General features: G+C 48.4%; 6 protein-coding genes across 6 annotated transcripts; 2 read left to right on the forward strand and 4 right to left on the reverse strand.

Moving 5' to 3' along the window:
- Positions 1–554: 554 nt before the first annotated feature.
- VFPPC_06938 (minor extracellular protease vpr) lies at positions 555–3,338 on the reverse strand (the record flags this gene model as incomplete). The annotated part of the gene is made up of 3 exons (XM_018285886.1): positions 555–2,687; positions 2,797–3,150; positions 3,231–3,338. The coding sequence occupies 3 exons, from the start codon at positions 3,336–3,338 to the stop codon at positions 555–557; spliced, it is 2,595 nt and encodes an 864-aa protein (XP_018140138.1).
- Positions 3,339–5,839: 2,501 nt separating this feature from the next.
- Positions 5,840–7,431, reverse strand: VFPPC_06939 (Zn(2)-C6 fungal-type DNA-binding domain-containing protein; the record flags this gene model as incomplete). The annotated part of the gene is made up of 3 exons (XM_018285887.1): positions 5,840–6,238; positions 6,294–6,695; positions 6,742–7,431. 3 exons carry the CDS (start codon positions 7,429–7,431, stop codon positions 5,840–5,842), a joined length of 1,491 nt encoding a protein of 496 aa, XP_018140137.1.
- Positions 7,432–7,752: 321 nt separating this feature from the next.
- VFPPC_06941 (phosphatidylinositol-specific phospholipase) lies at positions 7,753–8,745 on the reverse strand (the record flags this gene model as incomplete). The annotated part of the gene is made up of 1 exon (XM_018285888.1): positions 7,753–8,745. One exon carries the CDS (start codon positions 8,743–8,745, stop codon positions 7,753–7,755), a length of 993 nt encoding a protein of 330 aa, XP_018140136.1.
- Positions 8,746–11,364: 2,619 nt separating this feature from the next.
- VFPPC_18072 (hypothetical protein) lies at positions 11,365–11,767 on the forward strand (the record flags this gene model as incomplete). Its single annotated transcript, XM_022429731.1, has 3 exons — positions 11,365–11,442; positions 11,504–11,671; positions 11,729–11,767. The coding sequence occupies 3 exons, from the start codon at positions 11,365–11,367 to the stop codon at positions 11,765–11,767; spliced, it is 285 nt and encodes a 94-aa protein (XP_022285143.1).
- A 1,512-nt stretch (positions 11,768–13,279) lies between these two features.
- Positions 13,280–14,978, forward strand: VFPPC_18073 (phthalate transporter; the record flags this gene model as incomplete). Its single annotated transcript, XM_018294409.2, has 5 exons — positions 13,280–13,543; positions 13,591–13,837; positions 13,906–13,985; positions 14,036–14,887; positions 14,943–14,978. The coding sequence occupies 5 exons, from the start codon at positions 13,280–13,282 to the stop codon at positions 14,976–14,978; spliced, it is 1,479 nt and encodes a 492-aa protein (XP_018140135.2).
- A 418-nt stretch (positions 14,979–15,396) lies between these two features.
- On the reverse strand, positions 15,397–16,446 carry VFPPC_06943 (kinase domain-containing protein; the record flags this gene model as incomplete). Its single annotated transcript, XM_018285889.1, has 1 exon — positions 15,397–16,446. The coding sequence occupies one exon, from the start codon at positions 16,444–16,446 to the stop codon at positions 15,397–15,399; it is 1,050 nt and encodes a 349-aa protein (XP_018140134.1).
- Between the last annotated feature and the right edge of the window lie 2,797 nt (positions 16,447–19,243).

A 19,243-nucleotide genomic window follows, 5' to 3' on the forward strand; every position in this document is an offset into this window, starting at 1 on the left:
TGAGAGATTACGAGACAGCAAAGCTTTCGATCATGAAATCTGTCTACGTGAGATAGAAGCGGGTATTCGTCATTTACACTCTTTAGGACTCGTTCACAATGATGTCAACCCGTCAAATATTATGATTAGTGATAACGATCGTCCTGTTATAATTGACTTTGACACCTGCTATCGCCATGGAGAGAAACTGGGCCCAAAGGCAGGTACATGGGGTTGGTGTTCAGAGGATTCAGAATTATCAAGATTTAAGAACGATGTTTTAAGGCTTGCAATGCTTCAGGAACACATGCTAAAGTAGGCGTTGCATTTGCCGATAAGCGGGAAGCAGACTTCTATGACAGAGATGGGCATGTTTGACCAGCTCACGAAATGATCAATGGGTCATTTGCCTAGTAAAGGGAACGCTGCGCCAATGCAGAGATACGTAAAATGTTGGATGTAGAGCTTCAGGCTCCATAATATACACGGAACGACCACCACGCCCTTGAGGTACTTCCATATCAAGAAAGAGTCAATAAAACTATATACAGTAAATACCGTAAACTACAGCACAATTAAGCATACTTGAGAACAAAAGGCGGCGTAACAGCCTCATCCCAATCCGTCTTGTTCGCCTTATCACCCCACAGCCGCAAAGCCTTCACAAGAACCTTGTAGCTTCCCTCAGGCGCAAAGTGTCCATCGCTGAATTGGCCATTCCAACGGAGGCCATCCTTTGCGCGCGAGTTATAATTCGCCGGAGAACCCTGCAGTTGTCCGATGGAGCTGGCACTTGTCCCGTTACCTGAGGCGTTAACAATGTGGAATTGTAGCTCACGAATGCCTAGGAAAGGAGTAATCACGATTGCAGGTATTGTCAAGTTGCCAGATCTGCCGGGACGGGGAACCGTGAAGACGGTATTGGGGGCGACAGGTTTAAAGTCCTTGTCCCCGGCGTTGGCGATGTACGATCCCTTCGGATCCAGGACTGTGTGGTTGCGCAGAGAGCCCAAAAGACCTAGGTACGGGAGGGATAGGGACGAGCCGTCTGTTCCATTGATGCGAATGTAGCCCGACCATAGGGGAAGCCGGTTGGCATCGAGGTTGGGGGGCGTGGCGATGACTTCGATGGTGGCACTGTGGCCTTTTTCGATGGTGATGCTGTCGTCGCTGAACTTGAGGGTCGCGGAGTCCTTGCTGAATTCACCAGGGTAGGGGTTAACAGTACCATTGCCATTTTTCTTGAGGGTAATTGTGGTTAGGGCGGGCACATAGGAGATTTGGTAGGTGATCGACCGGTTATTCTGGTTGGTAAGAGTAAAGTTCTTGCTCTTGGCGAAGTATGTCGTCTCGTTGAATGACAGACTAGACGGCTCAAGGAGAGTGGTGGCAAAGGCAGCGTCGTAGACCTGAATAATACCACCGCCTTGCTGGACCACAGGAGCAAGTTGACCGAGGAAGCGATCCCCATCATAGGATAACTGGGGGTTTGCGTTGGCGGAGAGCAAGTTCTGTAGCATCGCAGGGCTGTTTCGGCCGCGAATCTGCATGAGAAGCGCGTACATGGCAGCGGTGAGCGGCGCTGCCATGGAAGTGCCACTGGCCACGGCGTAGCTCCCTTTCCGCCTTGGCCATGTGGAAAGAATCTGGCCACCAGGCGCGCCAAACTGTGGCTTCACATCTATATTCCACGTAGGACCCCAGCTGGTAAAGATGTTGAGCGTTCCACCGGTCTTGTTGTTGGGAAAGTTGTTGAGCTCGAATTTCTCGTCTGCTTTTGACCCCAACTTGACAGTGACATTCTTGCGCGCCGCAAGATTCTTTATCCACTCCTCTCCGAGTTTCTTGTGAACAAAGCCTAACCCACTGACATTCTTAGAAATCCTGCTCTGAATGTTGATAAAGAAGGGGTGGTCGTCATTGTCTTGATAGAACAAGATATACTTGGCACCCGCCTTGGCGGCGTTATTGGCCTGACGGTCTGGTGCACAACCACCAAAGCGAATGAGTACGGTATAATTAGACAAATCAGGCGTAGACTTGGGGAGCGATCTGCACAAGTCTCCTTTCACGGAAGTGTTGAACGTGCTGATCCAGAGAGGCAGCGACGAATCAAACCGGTCAGGCGTTCCGAGGGCGTAGCTGAATTGCTGGGGTTGACCATTGTCAACGGTGAAATTGCCATAGTACATCAATACTGGGGTGACAACATTGGCGTACGAAGCGACTGCGCTTACACCTTCGCCAACAGCACCAGAACTGCCATAGAAAACGCCATTTGTGCCTTGATTCCCAGCAGACATTACAACAACAGTGCCTTTAGCGACGATGCGACTTGCAGCCATGCCCCAGGAATTTTCTTTCCAGCCATTCGGCCCACCTATAGACACGCTGATGATATGTGCTCCGTCTTGATATGCGCGGTTCAAAGCTGCAATGAGAGCATCGGCTGTGGTAGAGCCATTGCAGCCAAATACACGGTAAGCGTGAAGGGTGACTCCCGGAGCGCCGCCCACAAAGCCTAGTTTCTTGTCATTGGCAGCCACAATACCAGCAACATGTGTGCCGTGACCTGTGCAATCCATCGGATCATTGCTTGGAACTGGGGTGTTGGCACCCGTGAAGTTGTTACCAACGAAGTCGTAACCATTTGCAACCAGGCATCCCTTTCCGAAGCAGCCGCCTAACGAAGGGTGCTTGTAGTCGACCTAGAGAACAACTGTTAGGCCATAATACGGCAATGAATTTGGAAAGACACACAAAAGAGAGAGTAAATGTAATTTATGCAGTAGAGTCAACGGGGTTCGCCAAACTTACTCCAGTGTCAATAATGGCTACATTGACCCCCGTGCCATTGAAGCCCTTGGCATGCAACTTGTCAATTTGTGTCATGACATGGCTCGAAACGGGGGCACGATTTGAAGCGTCCCGGGCTTGAAGATTATTTCCCATGCTGGGGTTGCCATTCCAGTCGACTTCAACGTCAGGAACTTCGTGCAAAGTGACGGGCCACCACCTCTTGACGCAAGGCATACGCGCCAGTTGGCCGACCACATTATGAGCTTTTTCAAGATCATGCAGCTGGACAGATACACCCTTGAACAAATGAAAGTCGAAATTCATTCGAACGTTGCCATTCTTACGAACAGATTCGAGAGCCGGAGCTCTGTCCTATCACCACGGTTTGTTAGCCTGTCTATTGGTTGTCGAGACAGAGCACTTGTCTAAGCTTATCATGGGACATTCTCTACCTCGTTGTCCGAAAATTCGAAAATAAATGCACCAGGCACTACATTGGCGGACACAATTGCGGAATTTGCGACTGCCAACAGGGGCAGCGCAAGCCCAAGGCCAAGCATGTTGGGTTAGCGCTTTCAAAGGAAAGAGGTCCAAGGCTATCCAAGCTCAGAAAATGAATGAAAGTGAAGAGCTAGATCACCCGAGAAGTAGTGAACGTGGGGGATGTCACATCTAAAGAGATGTCCCAGAGGGTTGCGAGACGCGCAGCTAGATATACTAATGTCTGTTCTCATTCATCAAAAGCACGTACAATGGTCTGACTGTATTGTCACGACGATCCTTGCGGCCGGCGAAATACACTCCCCACGCTCTGGACGCTGCCTGATCCATGCGGCATAACATGTTTGGGAAGGAAGGCCACGGCATGAAACTGGGGTAACAAGCAAGCATAGGTATGCAAGGTCGACCGATTGCCCCATTGCCACATGAAGAGATTCGACTCCGGATAGTTGCTTGGATAGATTCCTTCTGGCTTTGGAGAGTGCCATGGTAGAACAACAACGAGAGTTTCGCGAGTAGAGGCCAAAGCCCAACGGATCAAGAGACGGGAGGACGACAAACTACGTCAGAATCGTAACGGAGCGGCCAGGGTGAAATGACTCCGCAGGGCGGCGCAAGGCTCTAAATGGAGCACAGTATTATCAAGGTTTGCTTTCAGAAGTCCATTTTGGTAATGGTCGAGCTAATATCACACCTCATTGCATATCGATAAATCATCGGCCGCCGGTGTCGATGCTCGCCGGGAGCTGCATATCGGTAAACAAAGAGACCGCCATGATTGAATCGGTGCACTGTCAGGGGGACATATCACCCGTTCATGTTGAGTTGTGAGCATGTCTATGTTACCTCTCATTTATGGCTCTCCGGTCTTCATAGCTCGAATATTTGCTCAACATGGTATTTACGCGCTGTCAGGTGCCAATAGTGTGGAATCCGGTTGACGATATTCCCACGTCATAAGTAAGTCAAGGTAGGCGATGAGATGCGGAACTAGGATGGTTGGGTGATTTGGAGCTTTCGTGAGTCCTGACGCGGGCAATCCTATTGTGTTTAGCAACAGGACACAGGTCCGTTCGTTCTCTCAACGCAGACACATGCGGGACGTGTTTTGGAGAGCGCTTGATGGGTGTATTTCCGGTTCGACCTGGCCAGAGTTTGATTCCACGTTGGTGCAAGCAGGTAGCAATAAGACATTTTGCACCGGCCATCAGTTGTTCCTTGCGCTGGAACAGGCACACCTATCAGCCCCTTTTAGATAGCCAATTGATGTTTGCCCATTCATCTGCACAAGTACCAAACTTCGGAGTAGAGGTAGTCCTTGCAATTGACATATTTTGGTCCTTGTTTCCGCGGTTCAACAGGCAGAGTCGAGCTGTGTGGCTGTAGGTCAATGCGTTGATGCTATTCAAGTTGCCGAGTTGAGCATACTGATGGATTCAACGAATGCGCCTCCCGCTTTATGGCAACGCCAAAGCATTGTTCGGCCAAATTGAGTAACAAACAAGCCTGGCCAGGCCCCTGGCGGTGCTTCGTCTCGCTTGAGAAACGGGTGACGTAACGGCGAAGATCTGACGCTGTCGGTGCTACGAGAGGCTCTTGATGGCACTCCTCTCCAGTCGTCTCAGATCAAATCCCTCGTTGAAAAGGCTTGGCCGGGTGACTAGAGACTAACCCAAGACATAGGCCGGTTCTGAGACCAGATGCTCAAAGCATTATCAATTTATCGAAATGTCAACTGGTCAACGTCTTATGTGGATGCCAGGTTTAACAATGCGAACAGGCATGATTTCTGACGTCAATGGTCCAACCTTTTTCGGTGTGCATCTTCGGTTGTCCTATTACCAGACATCGGCGAGAAAAGAGTATACCACAGCGTCGTTCGATAAAATATATGGCAAGCGCAACGTTTCGTAAGACAGAGAACAGCATAAGTCAAGACGTCATGTAGGAATTTCCAATGTGAACAGACAAACTGACAAACGGACCCACGTGAGGCCGATCGTGAGCACCTGGTTGTGCAGACCACGTGACTCCGCATAGAAAATGAGATTCCGGGGCCGAAATTTTCGAGCAATTCCTTTTCTTCATCCGCACGGCGCACCAACTGGTTCGTCCAAGAACACTTTGGCCACGCCAATGCGTCTGCGCGGACTGTCCCCGTGCTCTAACAAGTGGTAAGTGGCTTTGCTTTTTTGTCTCCTGCTCTGCCCAGCTCCTCTGATGAATGGATTCACTCGCCGTACCGAACTTATCATGTAGATGTTTTCCTACGGGCAATTGGTTTCGCCTGTTTCTGATTGCAGCGCACAAATATTTCGTCTAGTCTTGCTACGATTGTTTTGATAGCCTGCTAACTGACGGTTAGAATTTAGGTCGTTTGTATCCCCGATCGTATCCAATCCATCGAACTCTATTGTTGCAGGATAGCCGTTTGGACCGTGCTGAATTGTTCGGGTTCGACGAGGATCTCAATTGTTGTTTTCAATGCTATATACACGTACATACAATATAAAAATTTTGATCAGCTTGGATGTCCACTTAGCCGTGCTTTGGGAGACTGTCATAGAAGAAGTGCACATATCCCCATTGAAGTCATGCCCTCTTGCCACGTCCATATGTCTCCTCCCTCGCTTCGATGATGCCAGCACCGTCTAAGCACATCAAGAACTGTCCCACAGTTCGTAAACTCCGAGCTTGACGTGTCCAGCACATTTTGCATAGCTTTCTCAAAGAAGCTCTGCTGGTCATGGGCAGCTACGGCCCCAACAGTAGCAATCGGCCACGCCAAACCCCGAAAGGTCACACCAGGTGGAAGGCATTCCATCGCTTCAATCATTCGATCCACTCGCTGGTAGACTTTCAGTTGCGGTGGTGAAGCATTTCGTATTGTGTCGACTTGGACCAGTGCTGCTGTCGCGAACACCTTTGTGATGGCGTAAATCAACGACTGTCGGTTTGCCTACACCAGCGTCAGGGACAGTCCACAGCTATTCCAACAGCATGGGAGTACAAACCTCGCCCAATTTCATCCGCTCAATGCCTTCCTCCAGCACCTGCTCGATAGCTTTAAGCTGCAATTCATCCGACTTACAGAAGCCGGATCTCGTCCTCCGTGCCGCAATGGAGGATACATCCCCAATCGCCTTCATCACCCAGTTCCTGCACCCCATTACTCTCGACATGTCGATTTGATCTAGCTCTAACCACTGTTGATACCTTGTTTGCGGTGCTGTCCCGGTAGCTGTGGAGGCGAGGATATCCAGCCAGAGCACTTTTGTGACGAGAAATGGCTGCGCCTTATCCACTCCATCACCAAATTCGTGATTCGACGACGAATGAGGCACCAGGATCTTGTTGACGACGGACGTCAGAGCATGTAGATGCGGCTGCCAATTGTCTAAACCTCCTCGAAAGAGCTATACCTATTAGTTCAATCCATCGACGAACCTTATGAAAACGTACCTCAAAACTGATGAGTGCCGAGCCGCAAGCCAAAAACTCTACCATCTGCTCTCGGGACTCGGCAAACTGATCCATGTCGCAGTCCCGAAGGACCTGTCTCAGCCGTTGCAAAGCATTAGTATGGTGCTCTATTAGTTCCGATTCTCGATCTCCAGAAGCATCTGCACTTTGCGTATGATGATGCAGTGCTGAGAGTGTGAGGACCGCCTGATGAAGAGGACCACGTTTCATGAGAAGCCAGAAGAGCCAGCCTCTACCCCCGAGAGATGGTTCATCCTTGTAATACGGGTACTGCAGAGGAAATATGTAGTCTAGGTAGTGGACCAAGAGCTGTGCTTCCCGAAAAGTCATCTCGGGCGTAGTTGTCGCATTATACTGCGATGCTGGTCCTACGAGGCCATCAGACGGGGAGTCTGGACAGTCTGGACTTGAAGCGTCTTGAGTCTCGACTCGGCCTTGGGCAGCCTGCTGCTTCCTTTTCCGCCGAAAGTTGGAGTTTACCGTCCTCTTTATTCGAGATAATTCCGCCTGCAATTTCCACTCGTTGTCCATCCATTTTGGTTTGGGGCCATAGCCGTGGCACGGAATCGTGCGATCAGTGCATTCGCGACATGCTGGTTGTTTCTCGTCGCATTTTCTGTGGCGAATGCGGCAGGTCCAGCAGCCTTTACTGCTGCGGTTCATGGACATGATCGGGATTATGGGAGCATTCTACATTGCGGCGACTGATGGTAAAGGAGTAGACATGTTCATGGTGTTGAAGACTGAGGTGAGAAGTGAGTCTGTGGATGTTGAATAAAGAACATGGTGGATAAAAAGGTGGGGGCAACGGCGAAGAAGCGTGGGTGATGGTATACACAGTTCGAGCAAGTCATCAATTGTTGTCTGGTGTTCGTGAAAGAAACAATATCTTTTGATCTATAATTCCGAACGCTTCGCTAAATAAACAACGCCAAGTTACTATCCGCTTCAAGTACAAAAACCCATGATGCTAAGTCCTCCCGTAGTGTCCTACACTTTCGTTACAACATGCCGATTCCACGCCAAAACGCTATCAATCAACTTCTTACCCGGAAAATCGAAAATTAAAATTCCCGTCCTCATAGAGCCCTTATCATCAATATGGCCATCCAACCATTGGCCCGTCCTGTAGTTCATCCCAATCTGGACCTTATCCAATGTCCCAGCCGCGGCTTGTATCGGCAGCACACCAATTGCAGCGGAAGCATGCGCCAAATAAATATGCTTGTTGTCAAGAGGGCCACTGTTCGCTTTTCCCAGTGCCTTTTCAATAGCAGCCCATTTTGTGTTCAACCGTCGCTCGCCGTGGATGTCGAAGTCATCCTCCAAGACCATTTGCGGGCCACCCCAAGCAAGTCCGTACATTCTATTCTTTGCGCACTTAAAGTCTTGGAGGAGAAAGATCTTGGATCTTAGTTCCCCGAGTGTGGGGATGGGCTTGCTGCTGTCCGTATATAATTGGAGGTGTTTTCTTGCGCCGTTGGCGGTGGCTTTGTCTGTGAGTCGTGCATAGTTGAATGCCTTTTCGAAAGAGTACGAATCTCTGCCCAGAGGAGGGCCTTCTTTCTTGAGACGCATGATGAGCGTTTCTGAAGGGTTCTTGTCTAGAAAGGCAAACATTTCCAAAAGGACTTGCTGGAAGGAATATCCAGTGCTCTGCTTCCCATGATAGATATGTAGTCTGTTGTGATCGACTCGTGCCCGGATGTCAAAGTACCGCAGTCCAGCTTCCATTTGCACCGTCAAGTTCCAATTTTGACACTGCAAGTTTCTGTGACTGATATGATATGTCATGCTGTCGTGAGTTCCTGGGATACTGAGGCTCGTGATGTTCACATGGTCCGGAATGTCTGTCATCCACCTTGGCTGATGGGACAGATTGGCGTCGAAACTGAAGGTGCTGGTGTAGCCATGGTATGTATTTGTAGATGCGTTGATGAGGCTAGGTGTCGCTAGAAGCAAGAGAAACGAGAGAAAAATCATTGCTATAAGCTGAAAACGAGAACGAGCCCCGTGGGAGAACGAACCATGACATTAACAACACAGAAATTTGTGGTATTTATCCCACGGGACGCGAGAACGACATTTATCAAGGGAGACTCACAAGACTCACAACTGCTGCATTCTAGTCTCTGGGGCTGTGCCTGGATGACCAGACTTTTGTTAGAGTTTCCGGCGTAGTTGATGTCGTATCGCCCCACCCCCGGACAAACAGGTACTAGCATCAGACGAGAAATATTGAATCCAATAGGCTCTCACAGGGTCGTAAGTGTGTAAATGGGGCTGTAATGGCGCCGAATAGCCGGCAGCGTGGCGCCACTCAGGGCTTCGGCGGTTCTTTGCCGAGTCAATGCAACAATGGTCTCAGTCACCGAATGTGGTTTGGCTCCGTCCCTTACATGAGGCATCTCCGAGACGGAACGCCGTTGACGACGTTTTGGCTGCTGTGGCGTAGAATATCGTGTTGTTTGCTTGACATGAGGGTTATAAACATTGCCGGGTCTTGGGCCACGGTTGTGTAAGTGGCGCTGGGTTTTCTGTTCGGTTCTGGTGCAAGGAGAGGATAGAAGGTTGACCCAGAGGCTTTCAAACAGTACCATCCCGAATATATGGGGAATGGCAAACAAATTAGCAAGACCGGGGACTACGGCACTATTTGACTTTTGTAGTTATCCTTCATCTCAAATCTCTTCCTTGGCTCTCTTACTGCTTTAAAACACATAACACTTACATTGTGCGAAATCTTCCGTTAGTTTAGGCGCAAGCCTTCTACTTGCACGACATGACTGTCCACGCCTCAATGGCTAAGGCTGCTGTGCGCATGCGATATGATCTGCTGAGAGTCTCTTTGAAAGCAACCAAGACCATTAGCAGCATGCCAGCCAGTAAGATTGTTTCATGTTCAACTGGGCTCAGGTCAAGCCGTTACCGTGCCCGATGCCAGCCAAGGAGCATTTTTGGCGACTCTCTTGTGACAATCAGAAGACGTAAAGGGCACCGGTGTCAGCCTGCCCTGTTGCCTGTGTCCTCGAAGAAATTCTCATCCCTCTATGCGTAGCTTCTACGGCCAGTTTGGCTGTTGATGCCAGTGATAATAATCTTGACAGAGACAAGCGGTATCTGTCTGTCAATGAAAGCTTAACAGACATGGAGGTAGTGCCTGCCGCATCAAGCCATCGTATGTGTAACCTCCTGATGTCCCTCCTTTCAGTCTTTGACCCCGCGTTTATCATGAAAACCTATGTTCCTTAGCCAGACCACGTGAACCTCGGAAATATAGCATAATAATAACGTGGAACAGAAACTCGGCCGAATTGTAGACCAGCGCGGTTTGTTCTCGGCCGACATTGTTATTGTGCCATGGCCAGAGCATTGCTTGTATTGTATTTATTGTATTTTTTAGGGGTTACTTGTATTTTGTATTGTATTTATTTTGTATTGTATTGTATTTGTATTTTTTACCTACTCTATGTATTGTATTATATTTTGTATTGTATTAAATATAATATAATACAAAAATATAATACAAAAATACAATACAAAAATACAATACAAAAATACAATACAAAAATACAATACAAAAATACAATACAAAAATACAATACAAAAAATACAAAAATACAATACAAAAATACAATACAAAAATACAATACAAAAATACAATACAAAAATACAATACAAAAATACAATACAAAAATACAATACAAAAATATATTGTATTTTAATTGTTATGGATTTAAGCGTAACGCTTAGATCTTAGGGAAGAAGGAGACAGGCACGTAGGAAGAGCTACCTAAGAACCTACTATAGGTCTAGACTAGAGCTTAACTAGACCCTATAAGAGTACTGCTAGGAACTATACTAACCCCTTTTAGTATTCTTCTCTTCTCCTTATGAGAAAAGTTACTATTAGTAATGCTAGTCTGTAGAAGCCCCTAGGCTAGTCCCTTACATTAATTAGAAAAAAAATACTAAAAAAATCCCTAGAAATTCTATGTAGCTATAATAGTAGCTAAAAATAGCTAATAAATTAGTAATAGGGCTAGAAATAGCTATATTAGCTATAATTAGCTTCTAAAAACCTACTTTAAATTAGGCTATATTTTTGCATTATATGGAAATTAAACTTAGAACCTTAAGAAATTACTATTAATAGTAACTGCCTATAAATACAAATATACAATGTATTTAAATACAATATAATGTATTTTTTGCCTAGCCTATGTATTGTATTTTGTATTGTATTGTATTTAAATACAATACATCTAAGATCCTATGTATTGTATTTTATATTGTATTTAAATACAATACAATACAAATATAATACAAAAATACATTTTGTATTGTATTTTTCGGCAATGCTCTGGCCATGGCGGACAAGACCCGAAACCAATGTCCCAAAAGGCAAACGCTTGCATAACCTTGTTCAAAGTGAACACCAACAAACCACACCGAAACCTACGAGTATCAAAGAGATGAGACAAAGAGAGAAGGCAGTAAACGAGGCATAAGTAGCCATGTGCCGCCTCCGCACCTCCGAGAGCAAATAAACTTGCCCAACAACATCCCCTCTATACAGCATTACAGTTACTACCAACTAAAATGTTTTTTCGTCAATTTACCGTCTCCTTGCTCGCCCTCTATGCCTTCGGGCCTGTCAACGCGTTTCCGACGGACGAGGTAGGTCGATCACGCCCCGGCATTGAGGACACCTTTAGCTGATAATGTGCAACACAACCAGATCCCTGATGCGGCTGTGTTTCAACGTGCCTGTCGGCCCATGTGCTGCGAGGCCGTCGTCGATGGAGTCAAGCCCTCCGGAAAGATTGGCATTGGGTGCGTCGATGATGGTGGCAAAAGGTGTGATGTTAATGGCAAACTCCAGGTCTGCTGCAACCGACTGTCGCCGGTATGTCTACATTCCGGTTTAGTGTGCATAGTGTCAAATCTAACCTGGATATAACAGAAGACCGGAAGCCGTGGTACTGGTCTTGGGTGCGAATGAGGGAACCGGTATCCATGGTGTCTGGATATCTTTGGAGACGTTTAGCTGCCTGTGAATCTCCGACGCCGCAAATTATGTTGCGATCCAGGCGACGCAGCCGCAGCTATTACTTGGTCTGTTCAAATTCTCTACCAATCCCGATCCTGGTGCCAGGACTGTATGAGGTAGCGCCAAATAAAGAAGCCCCCCTGGACGGCGCAGCTACAGTCAAGATCCTGGTAGATGTAAAATAGGTACACAAAGGGTTTCCATTGGGGAGAGTTTGTGTTAATAAAACGATTCTGGTTCTGTTTTGCCTTTGCAAATGTCATGTGAACATCTTGCCAAGGCATGGCTATCTCTTTTACCTGTACTGTTACCGAAAAAGGCACGATAAATAGAGAAGACGTGTGTGCGCATGTGAGTATGGTCGATGTCCATACGTATCTAGCCAGGTCATAAATAGGGTACATATCCAGTTGAGCTAGATAGCTGACCAGACAGCAAACGAAGAATCCCCGCCACATGGAAGTTATCGCCAAGCAATGCCTACTCCACACAATGGTACATGACCATGGTCGCTACTGGATGAATGTGTAGGCAAAAACTTCTGCCAAGCTCTCTACTCTTCGGAATGCTTCTTCCATTTGCGGGGAAGTCCTTTGCGGCATCGACCCCGGCTAGCGAGCTGTGTTGGCCGAGCGTCAAACATCTCGGAAATGGTGAGAGCAAGAGACCAAATTTCCGCCCTGGCCAGGACAACACAACACAAGTTAATTTGTGCGAAGGGGTCGGTGCATATCGTGGCGTTTTGTATCACCAAAAGTATACAATCAACATTGAATGCGGACACGACGACGAGTCATGGGACAAGTCAGCAAGACCCAGCTTTGGAGTTGAGTTTGTGATCAGCTAACGAAGAGGATAAGTCTCAACCGCCACAACGAAATATTGGGTGAGTTGTAATTCTATTTGACTGACAATACACTGGCTACCATCGACGAGTTCTACCTTCACTGCAGAGTAATCCATGTACGATGTGATTACGTATGTCGACGCATCGACCTCTGGAGAACCCCGGCTTCCTATTTGAGCAAGATTAACCTAGCGGGGTACGATTAAGTTGCATTTCGCTTGATTATGAAGCATTCTTATTGGACAGTGAAAAATGGCTTCATCAAAGTCCAAGAGATCTACAAACGAACCAGACCCTTTCAGTTGACGTTGTACAGATTCCGCGTCCTCCATCTCGGACGAACATTCCGCAATTTCCGTGTCCATCGGTAACTCTGGCTTCCGTTCATCCTTCGCGGCAGTTGTCCAAGATCGGGAACCACTATCTCTTCCATCTAGCGTGCGCCATGTTCGAGTCGGCGGTAGGTTGACGACTTAGACGCCCTCGTTGGTTTATATTGACCATCTACCCGACCGATAGATACTACGATTCCTCATGCCTCGCTGAGACTATCTAGCTGGCGACGAGCCACCCCTATCAACTACTATCTTCAGGCCACCAGGTCAATTATACGCATCATGACGACACAAACAAGCGATATCCCAGAAAAAGCCGAAGTCAGCCATGTCCACAATACTTCTACCGACGCAGAGTCGGACGACCCATGCCACGATACCGTCTTCACACCAGAAGAACAACGCAAAATAAGACGGCAGATCGACCGACGTCTCGTCATACCAATAGGAATAATGTACTGCGTCGCCTTCATGGACCGCACAAACATGAGCGTCGCAAGCATTGCAGGCATGACCAAGGATCTTGAACTCACCGGGAATAAATACGTGCGTCAAGCTGCACCATAATACCTATGCAAAACTAACCAACATAGAATATTGCCAACCTAGTCTTCTTCATCACATACACCCTTCTTCAACCTCCGTCGACTGTACTTATTCGTCGGATTGGTCCCCGGCTTCACCTCGCTGCGATTACTCTTTCTTGGGGCGCAGTCATGATTGGCATGGGTTTCGTGACCAACTTTGGGCAACTTGCGGCGCTGCGAACAGTGTTGGGCTTTTTTGAGGCTGGGTTCTTTCCGGGATGTGTCTACCTGCTTAGTACCTGGTATACTCGATGTACGTACTCTTAACAATAACACACGTATATGACCTCGGCCGAAATTATTCTGACAAGGAACGCACAGATGAAGTCGGCAAACGGTATTCCATCTTTTACCTGCTAGGTGCAATCGCAGCAGCCTTTTCTGGCATTCTAGCCTACGGTGTAAGCACCCCCCAACCTCTTCAAAGGGTATGAACTAATGCCATCTACAGATCATGCAACTAAAAGGTCACGCCGGCCTCAACGGCTGGCGCTGGATCTTCATCCTAGAAGGCGTACTCACATGTGTTATAGGTATCGCCGGATACTGGTTCCTAGTCGACTTTCCGGACTCAAAACGCTCCACGTGGATGTTTCTAGGGAAAGCTGAACGCCAATGGGTCGTCAACCGAATCCAACAAGATCGCGGCGACTCGCAGGTTTCCAAATTCAATCTCTCCAAATTCCTCCGCAGCGGATCCGATTGGAAAGTATGGGCATATGCAGTAATCTTCTTCAACACAGGCACCATTACCTACGCACTGGCATACACCCTCCCCATCATCCTCGTCGACAGCATGGGCTTCAGCGTCGGTGCAGCGCAGTGCCTCATCGCTCCGCCGTACGCTTTCGCCGCGATCATCATGCTTTCTACAGCCTGGGCAGGCGACAAGTACCGACTCCGAGGGCCGGTCATCATTTTTAATATGCTGCTGTGCCTTATTGGTTTGCCAATCATGGGCTGGGCCAGCAGCGCTGCCGTCCGATACGTAGGCGTGTTCTTTGTGGTTGCCGGCACGAACAGCAATATCCCTGGTGTGATGGCCTTTCAAGCAAATAATATTCGGGGCCAGTGGAAGCGCGCATTTTGTAGTGCTACATTGGTTGGGTTTGGTGGTATTGGTGGAATTGCTGGCAGTCTTGTTTTCCGCAGCCAGGATAAGGCGAATGGGTATAAGCCTGGCATGTGGGCTTGTATAGCATTCGCACTGTTGACGGTGTTGCTTGTGCTTGTTTGTGATTTGAGCTTTTGGAGGCAGAATAAGTTGGCCGACCAGGAGGCAAAGATTCTTGAAGCGCTTGAGGTGAGTCATATACATATGTATACGATATCGCGATAGCGTGTGCTAACTGGAGCAGGATGATGCTACTGCCGACTTCCGGTATACATACTAGCTGGCGCCTGTGTTTCTATTTGACGTCATGATGTTATTGAACGAGTTGGCGAGTTCTTGATCCACTAGTGGTCCAACGAATCTGTATTGCCTATGGGTATAGCTAATGCCTATTTGGAGGGTGTCGCGACACTATATCTGAGCATTTTTGGATTCCAAGTGGTATCTAGTGGCTGTATCAATATTTGAGATGCAGCAAATACTAGTTTTAGCCAGGTGTATGATGTTATGATTAGTGAATATGTCGATATTAACTCACATGGTAGTAGAACTAAGTCAATTTAGATGCTATCAATCTTGTCCCTGCTATATCGTAAGACAGCCATGGATGCGAGGCATTGACTGGCATTCCTCAAGCAGAGCTCATATATTACCACGAGTCCAACAACGACCTAAACATCGATAATAAAGCTCTTGCCCTATCCCATTTCAGCTGCCATGTGATCTAATCCCACCAAGTCTCCCTGGAATGTCTGTTGTAGCCCCTTCTCAATATATCCAGGAGTATAGCCACCCCCAAAATCTACAACAACCGCATCTCCCGCTGAATCTACGATGACATTGTCTGGTTTCACATCCCCCCAGACAATGCCAAGTTTGTGAAGTTGCTTCACCGTCACTTCAATCTGACGCATCCATTTCATTTTATTCTCTGCCGAGGCACTCTCTGCTCGCAAATCGAGAGTTTCTCCCTCAATATACTCCAGGAGGAAGCCCATCAAACACGAGACATCGTCATCCCACACTACAAGTCCAACAAGCTTTGACGTTCGTAAAGGCGGCGAGACTTGGCTTGAATTAATCTGTGATAGTACTCCTAGCTCTCGGAGATGGCCATGGTCCTTGAAGCCAGCTTTGAAGAAGAACACGTTATTGGTATCAACGTGTCGCACTTTTGTCGGAATATCACTTAGCTCTTCGGCACATAGCCCTTCACTCACACGTTCGAGCTTCGATGCTGGTATGACTGGGACTGATGGAAGAGTAGAACGAAGAATGACTTCCGGATCAACATCGTGTGAATCCGTCAAGTCTAGGGAGTCCACAATTTGAGTCCGAGGACTAGTATCACCGTGCATCTCGGGATGGTAGCATTCCTGAACGGCGGAGAGGCTCCCTTCATTATTGACAAGATTGAATGCAAACGTGGTCGGAGAAAAGTATTCGAGGAGCGTGATGACCTTTGGAGCTCCCGGTGCTGGGGTTGGAGCTGCTTGGCGCATGAAGCCGTCTAAGGCAGCTAGAACCCACTCCTCGAAGTGAAACATGTTGTCAGGATCATCTAGTTCCGCCTTGAAATTGTTAAATTGATGTAGAAGCTCTCCTTTTCCTTCCAGATCTTCTGCCGATATAGTGACAAAGAACCGGGTACCGTTGTACAAGAAGACGTAGACAATGTCCTTGCTATGCGCTGACAGTTCCAGCATGCAGAATGACGGTGTAGCGGCGTTGTTGTCCTGGGTTTCCATTGTTAGGCCTCGGATTAGTATAAATGGCAATAGGATGCTGCTAGCAGTTGCTAACGATTACAGTTTGACAGTTTCTATTCCATCATTGGATGACAAGGTGAGGTTTATGCCGGTCTGAGAGGAGATAAGAATGTAGCCGTGCGTCTTGCAAGCTAAACTGGGTGGACGAAATAACGGGGTGGAAGAGGAACGGATCAGTGAGACCGGGCAGTGTGACACCCGCATGATAAGCTAACGATGAGTCAAAGGCATCACCTGAAGAGGAAAATAAAATTAATAGCACATGTAGGTCATCAACGTGGGAAGTTCCATGTCGACAACGTTATATTCTTGGACCGTGGTTTGTATTCCCGGTGAGAAATCGGAGCAAAGGCCTTTTGCAGCTGCCGCCAGACTAGAAACAATCCCTCATGATAGTCGAAAGCCCCTCGCCATATGAATACGACTGATAATCCTCCCAAGACAAACCAGCCTGTTCGCCAACAGCATTCGTCGTCTCCTGCATCGTATGCACACCCTCAAACCAATCCATAAGCTCTTGGCTCATCTGCATCCCATGCGCCAGCGGATCCATGGCCTGATCCTGATCCGGCCACTGCAGCACATCAAAAGCCGGCGCCATCGCCGGGTCATTGCCGCCCTGCATCGCACTTCTCGAATTGTCCAGTTTCTTCCCCTTCTCCATACCTACTTGCGCGGCCAGCGTGCTGAGACTCCTTATAGAGCGCCACAGCCGCTTCGAGGCGTATGATTTTGTAGCTAGCGACTTGACGAGGTCAATGGCCATGATGAAATCTGTTTTGCATCGCCCGCTGTATTCTGCTGGAGCTTGTGCCACAGCTAGGAAGAGCACCGCGAGTGCTGACACGAGGAACCAGTTGAATGCGACTTGCTGCAGGCGGTAGAAGTCGGATGTTGCGTCTAGGCGTGTGAGATGTTGGATCACGTCGATGGAGACGTTGACTACAGCTTCCGTCTCGTTTGGGTGATGTGCCATTTGGGTCGCGGAATGAAGGATGGGTCGATACAGGAGAATGCGAAGCTGTCTTGTGCGGAGGTACAGGAGAGACTGGAGGCGTAGGATGGCTCGGCAGGGTGCATCACCGGTTTGTGCATCGGGTTGGTGCTTGAGGAGTAGGGATTCAGGGATGGATTTCTCCCATTGGAGGACTTGCCAGTCCAGCCAGGCCATTTCATCGTCCTTGATTTGGTTGGTGTTGTTGAAGGCAGCCACGAAGTTCCAGACCTTGGTGGCAAGGCGAGTGTAGTCCACCATTACCCTCAGGTATGGCGTACTCTCATCCTAAATACTTCGTATTAGTAACCCTATCACGAAATGTCAGGTATGTCACCACTTACAGGTTCAGGCAGTTTGGGGTCGATATCAATCTCATGTAATGCACAACGCATACCAGTTCCCAGGCTCCAACGCATATCCAGTACGTATACAGACCAGAACAGCTTCGAAGCTCTCTCTGGCCCGAATTCCACGATTGCTGGCTCGCGCAAGGTTTCGTGTCTGTGTAGCCCTAATTCTAAGCACATGCGCTCGACGGTACCGATGAGTCTCCATGCTAGTGTTTCCTCGTCCATTTGGAAGTAAAATATGGACTACCCATTTTAGTTATTTGTAAGTTTCCAAATTTCCAGGAGATAGGAACTCACGAGTAGCATAAGCAGTCTAATGTTCGAAAGGTTCGCCGGACGCCACATGTACTCCTTGGCAGTGTCCGCGACGCTGTTAAACAACCTCAGTCCAAGGTCGCTTCGACCGCCTCCCTCGGCAGTCAGCCCGCATGCAAGTGCCAGTTTCAGTACTGCTTCGTTGTTGTCTTTGCTGTGAGCACCATCTACATTACTTTGAGATGCTTCGCCGCTTGCACTCGACCGTGTGTAATGTGTGTAAACGAGCTCCACAAGATGAAGGGATTCATCAAGAGACAAAATGGGGTACATGATGCCCATCTCCTCTTCATACACATGGCAAAGCCTGGTAGCTTCATCTTTGCTGATGGCAGATAATGGGTCTGCGTCAAGTTCTGGAGATGGATGCGCGGACCGACTCCCAGAGGGAAACGGTGACGCCGCAGGGGAGGGCTCCTGTGTGACGTTCTCGCCCTCGCCCTCGCCCTCGTCTACCTCAGTAATTCCACGACTCTTCAAGTTGGACTTGGCAATCTTGAGACTGAATGCCGAGGTGATTGGTCCCTGAAACCCGGATTTTTGGCTCGACGAGAAGCTCCACTTTGGCGACGCATCTGCGCGTGCGGACTGAGATTCCACAGCGTTGTGGAATGTCGGTATCACGAGCTGTTTGGTGGATTGCCTGGGTTCAGACGGCGCTGTGCTCTGCGTCGTCGCAGTCACATCGGTGGACAAGTTGAGAGCCGCCGCCAGACTGCTAACTTGCTTCTGAAGGGAGTCAATGTGACCATACAGTCGCCTGATGTCCTTCTCTGTGCTATGTCTATAGAATTCATAATTAATCAGCTGTTCTTGATGGCATCGGTGGCAGATCTCGTACTTATCATGCTTGGCACTCTTGGCTGAGAATGGCATGTATTCGCACTTGCTCTTGCGCTGGCAACATCCCCGACACGGACTCTGTCCGTTGCATTTGATCTTTCGGCGTTTACACTCGTTGCTAGATGGCATTAGGATCCCAACGGACGCAACAGACGCAGCGCGGGATGCACGGGGTTTACGCACCAAGCTCTGGTTATGTACCGCGCTCGCTTCCGAGGTCGGTCCCTGACTTCGTCGTGCGCATCTTGAGCATCTTGCGCATCTTGGTCCT

This window comes from Pochonia chlamydosporia, chromosome 7 (assembly GCF_001653235.2).
Source record: "Pochonia chlamydosporia 170 chromosome 7, whole genome shotgun sequence".
Lineage (NCBI taxonomy): Eukaryota > Fungi > Ascomycota > Sordariomycetes > Hypocreales > Clavicipitaceae > Pochonia > Pochonia chlamydosporia.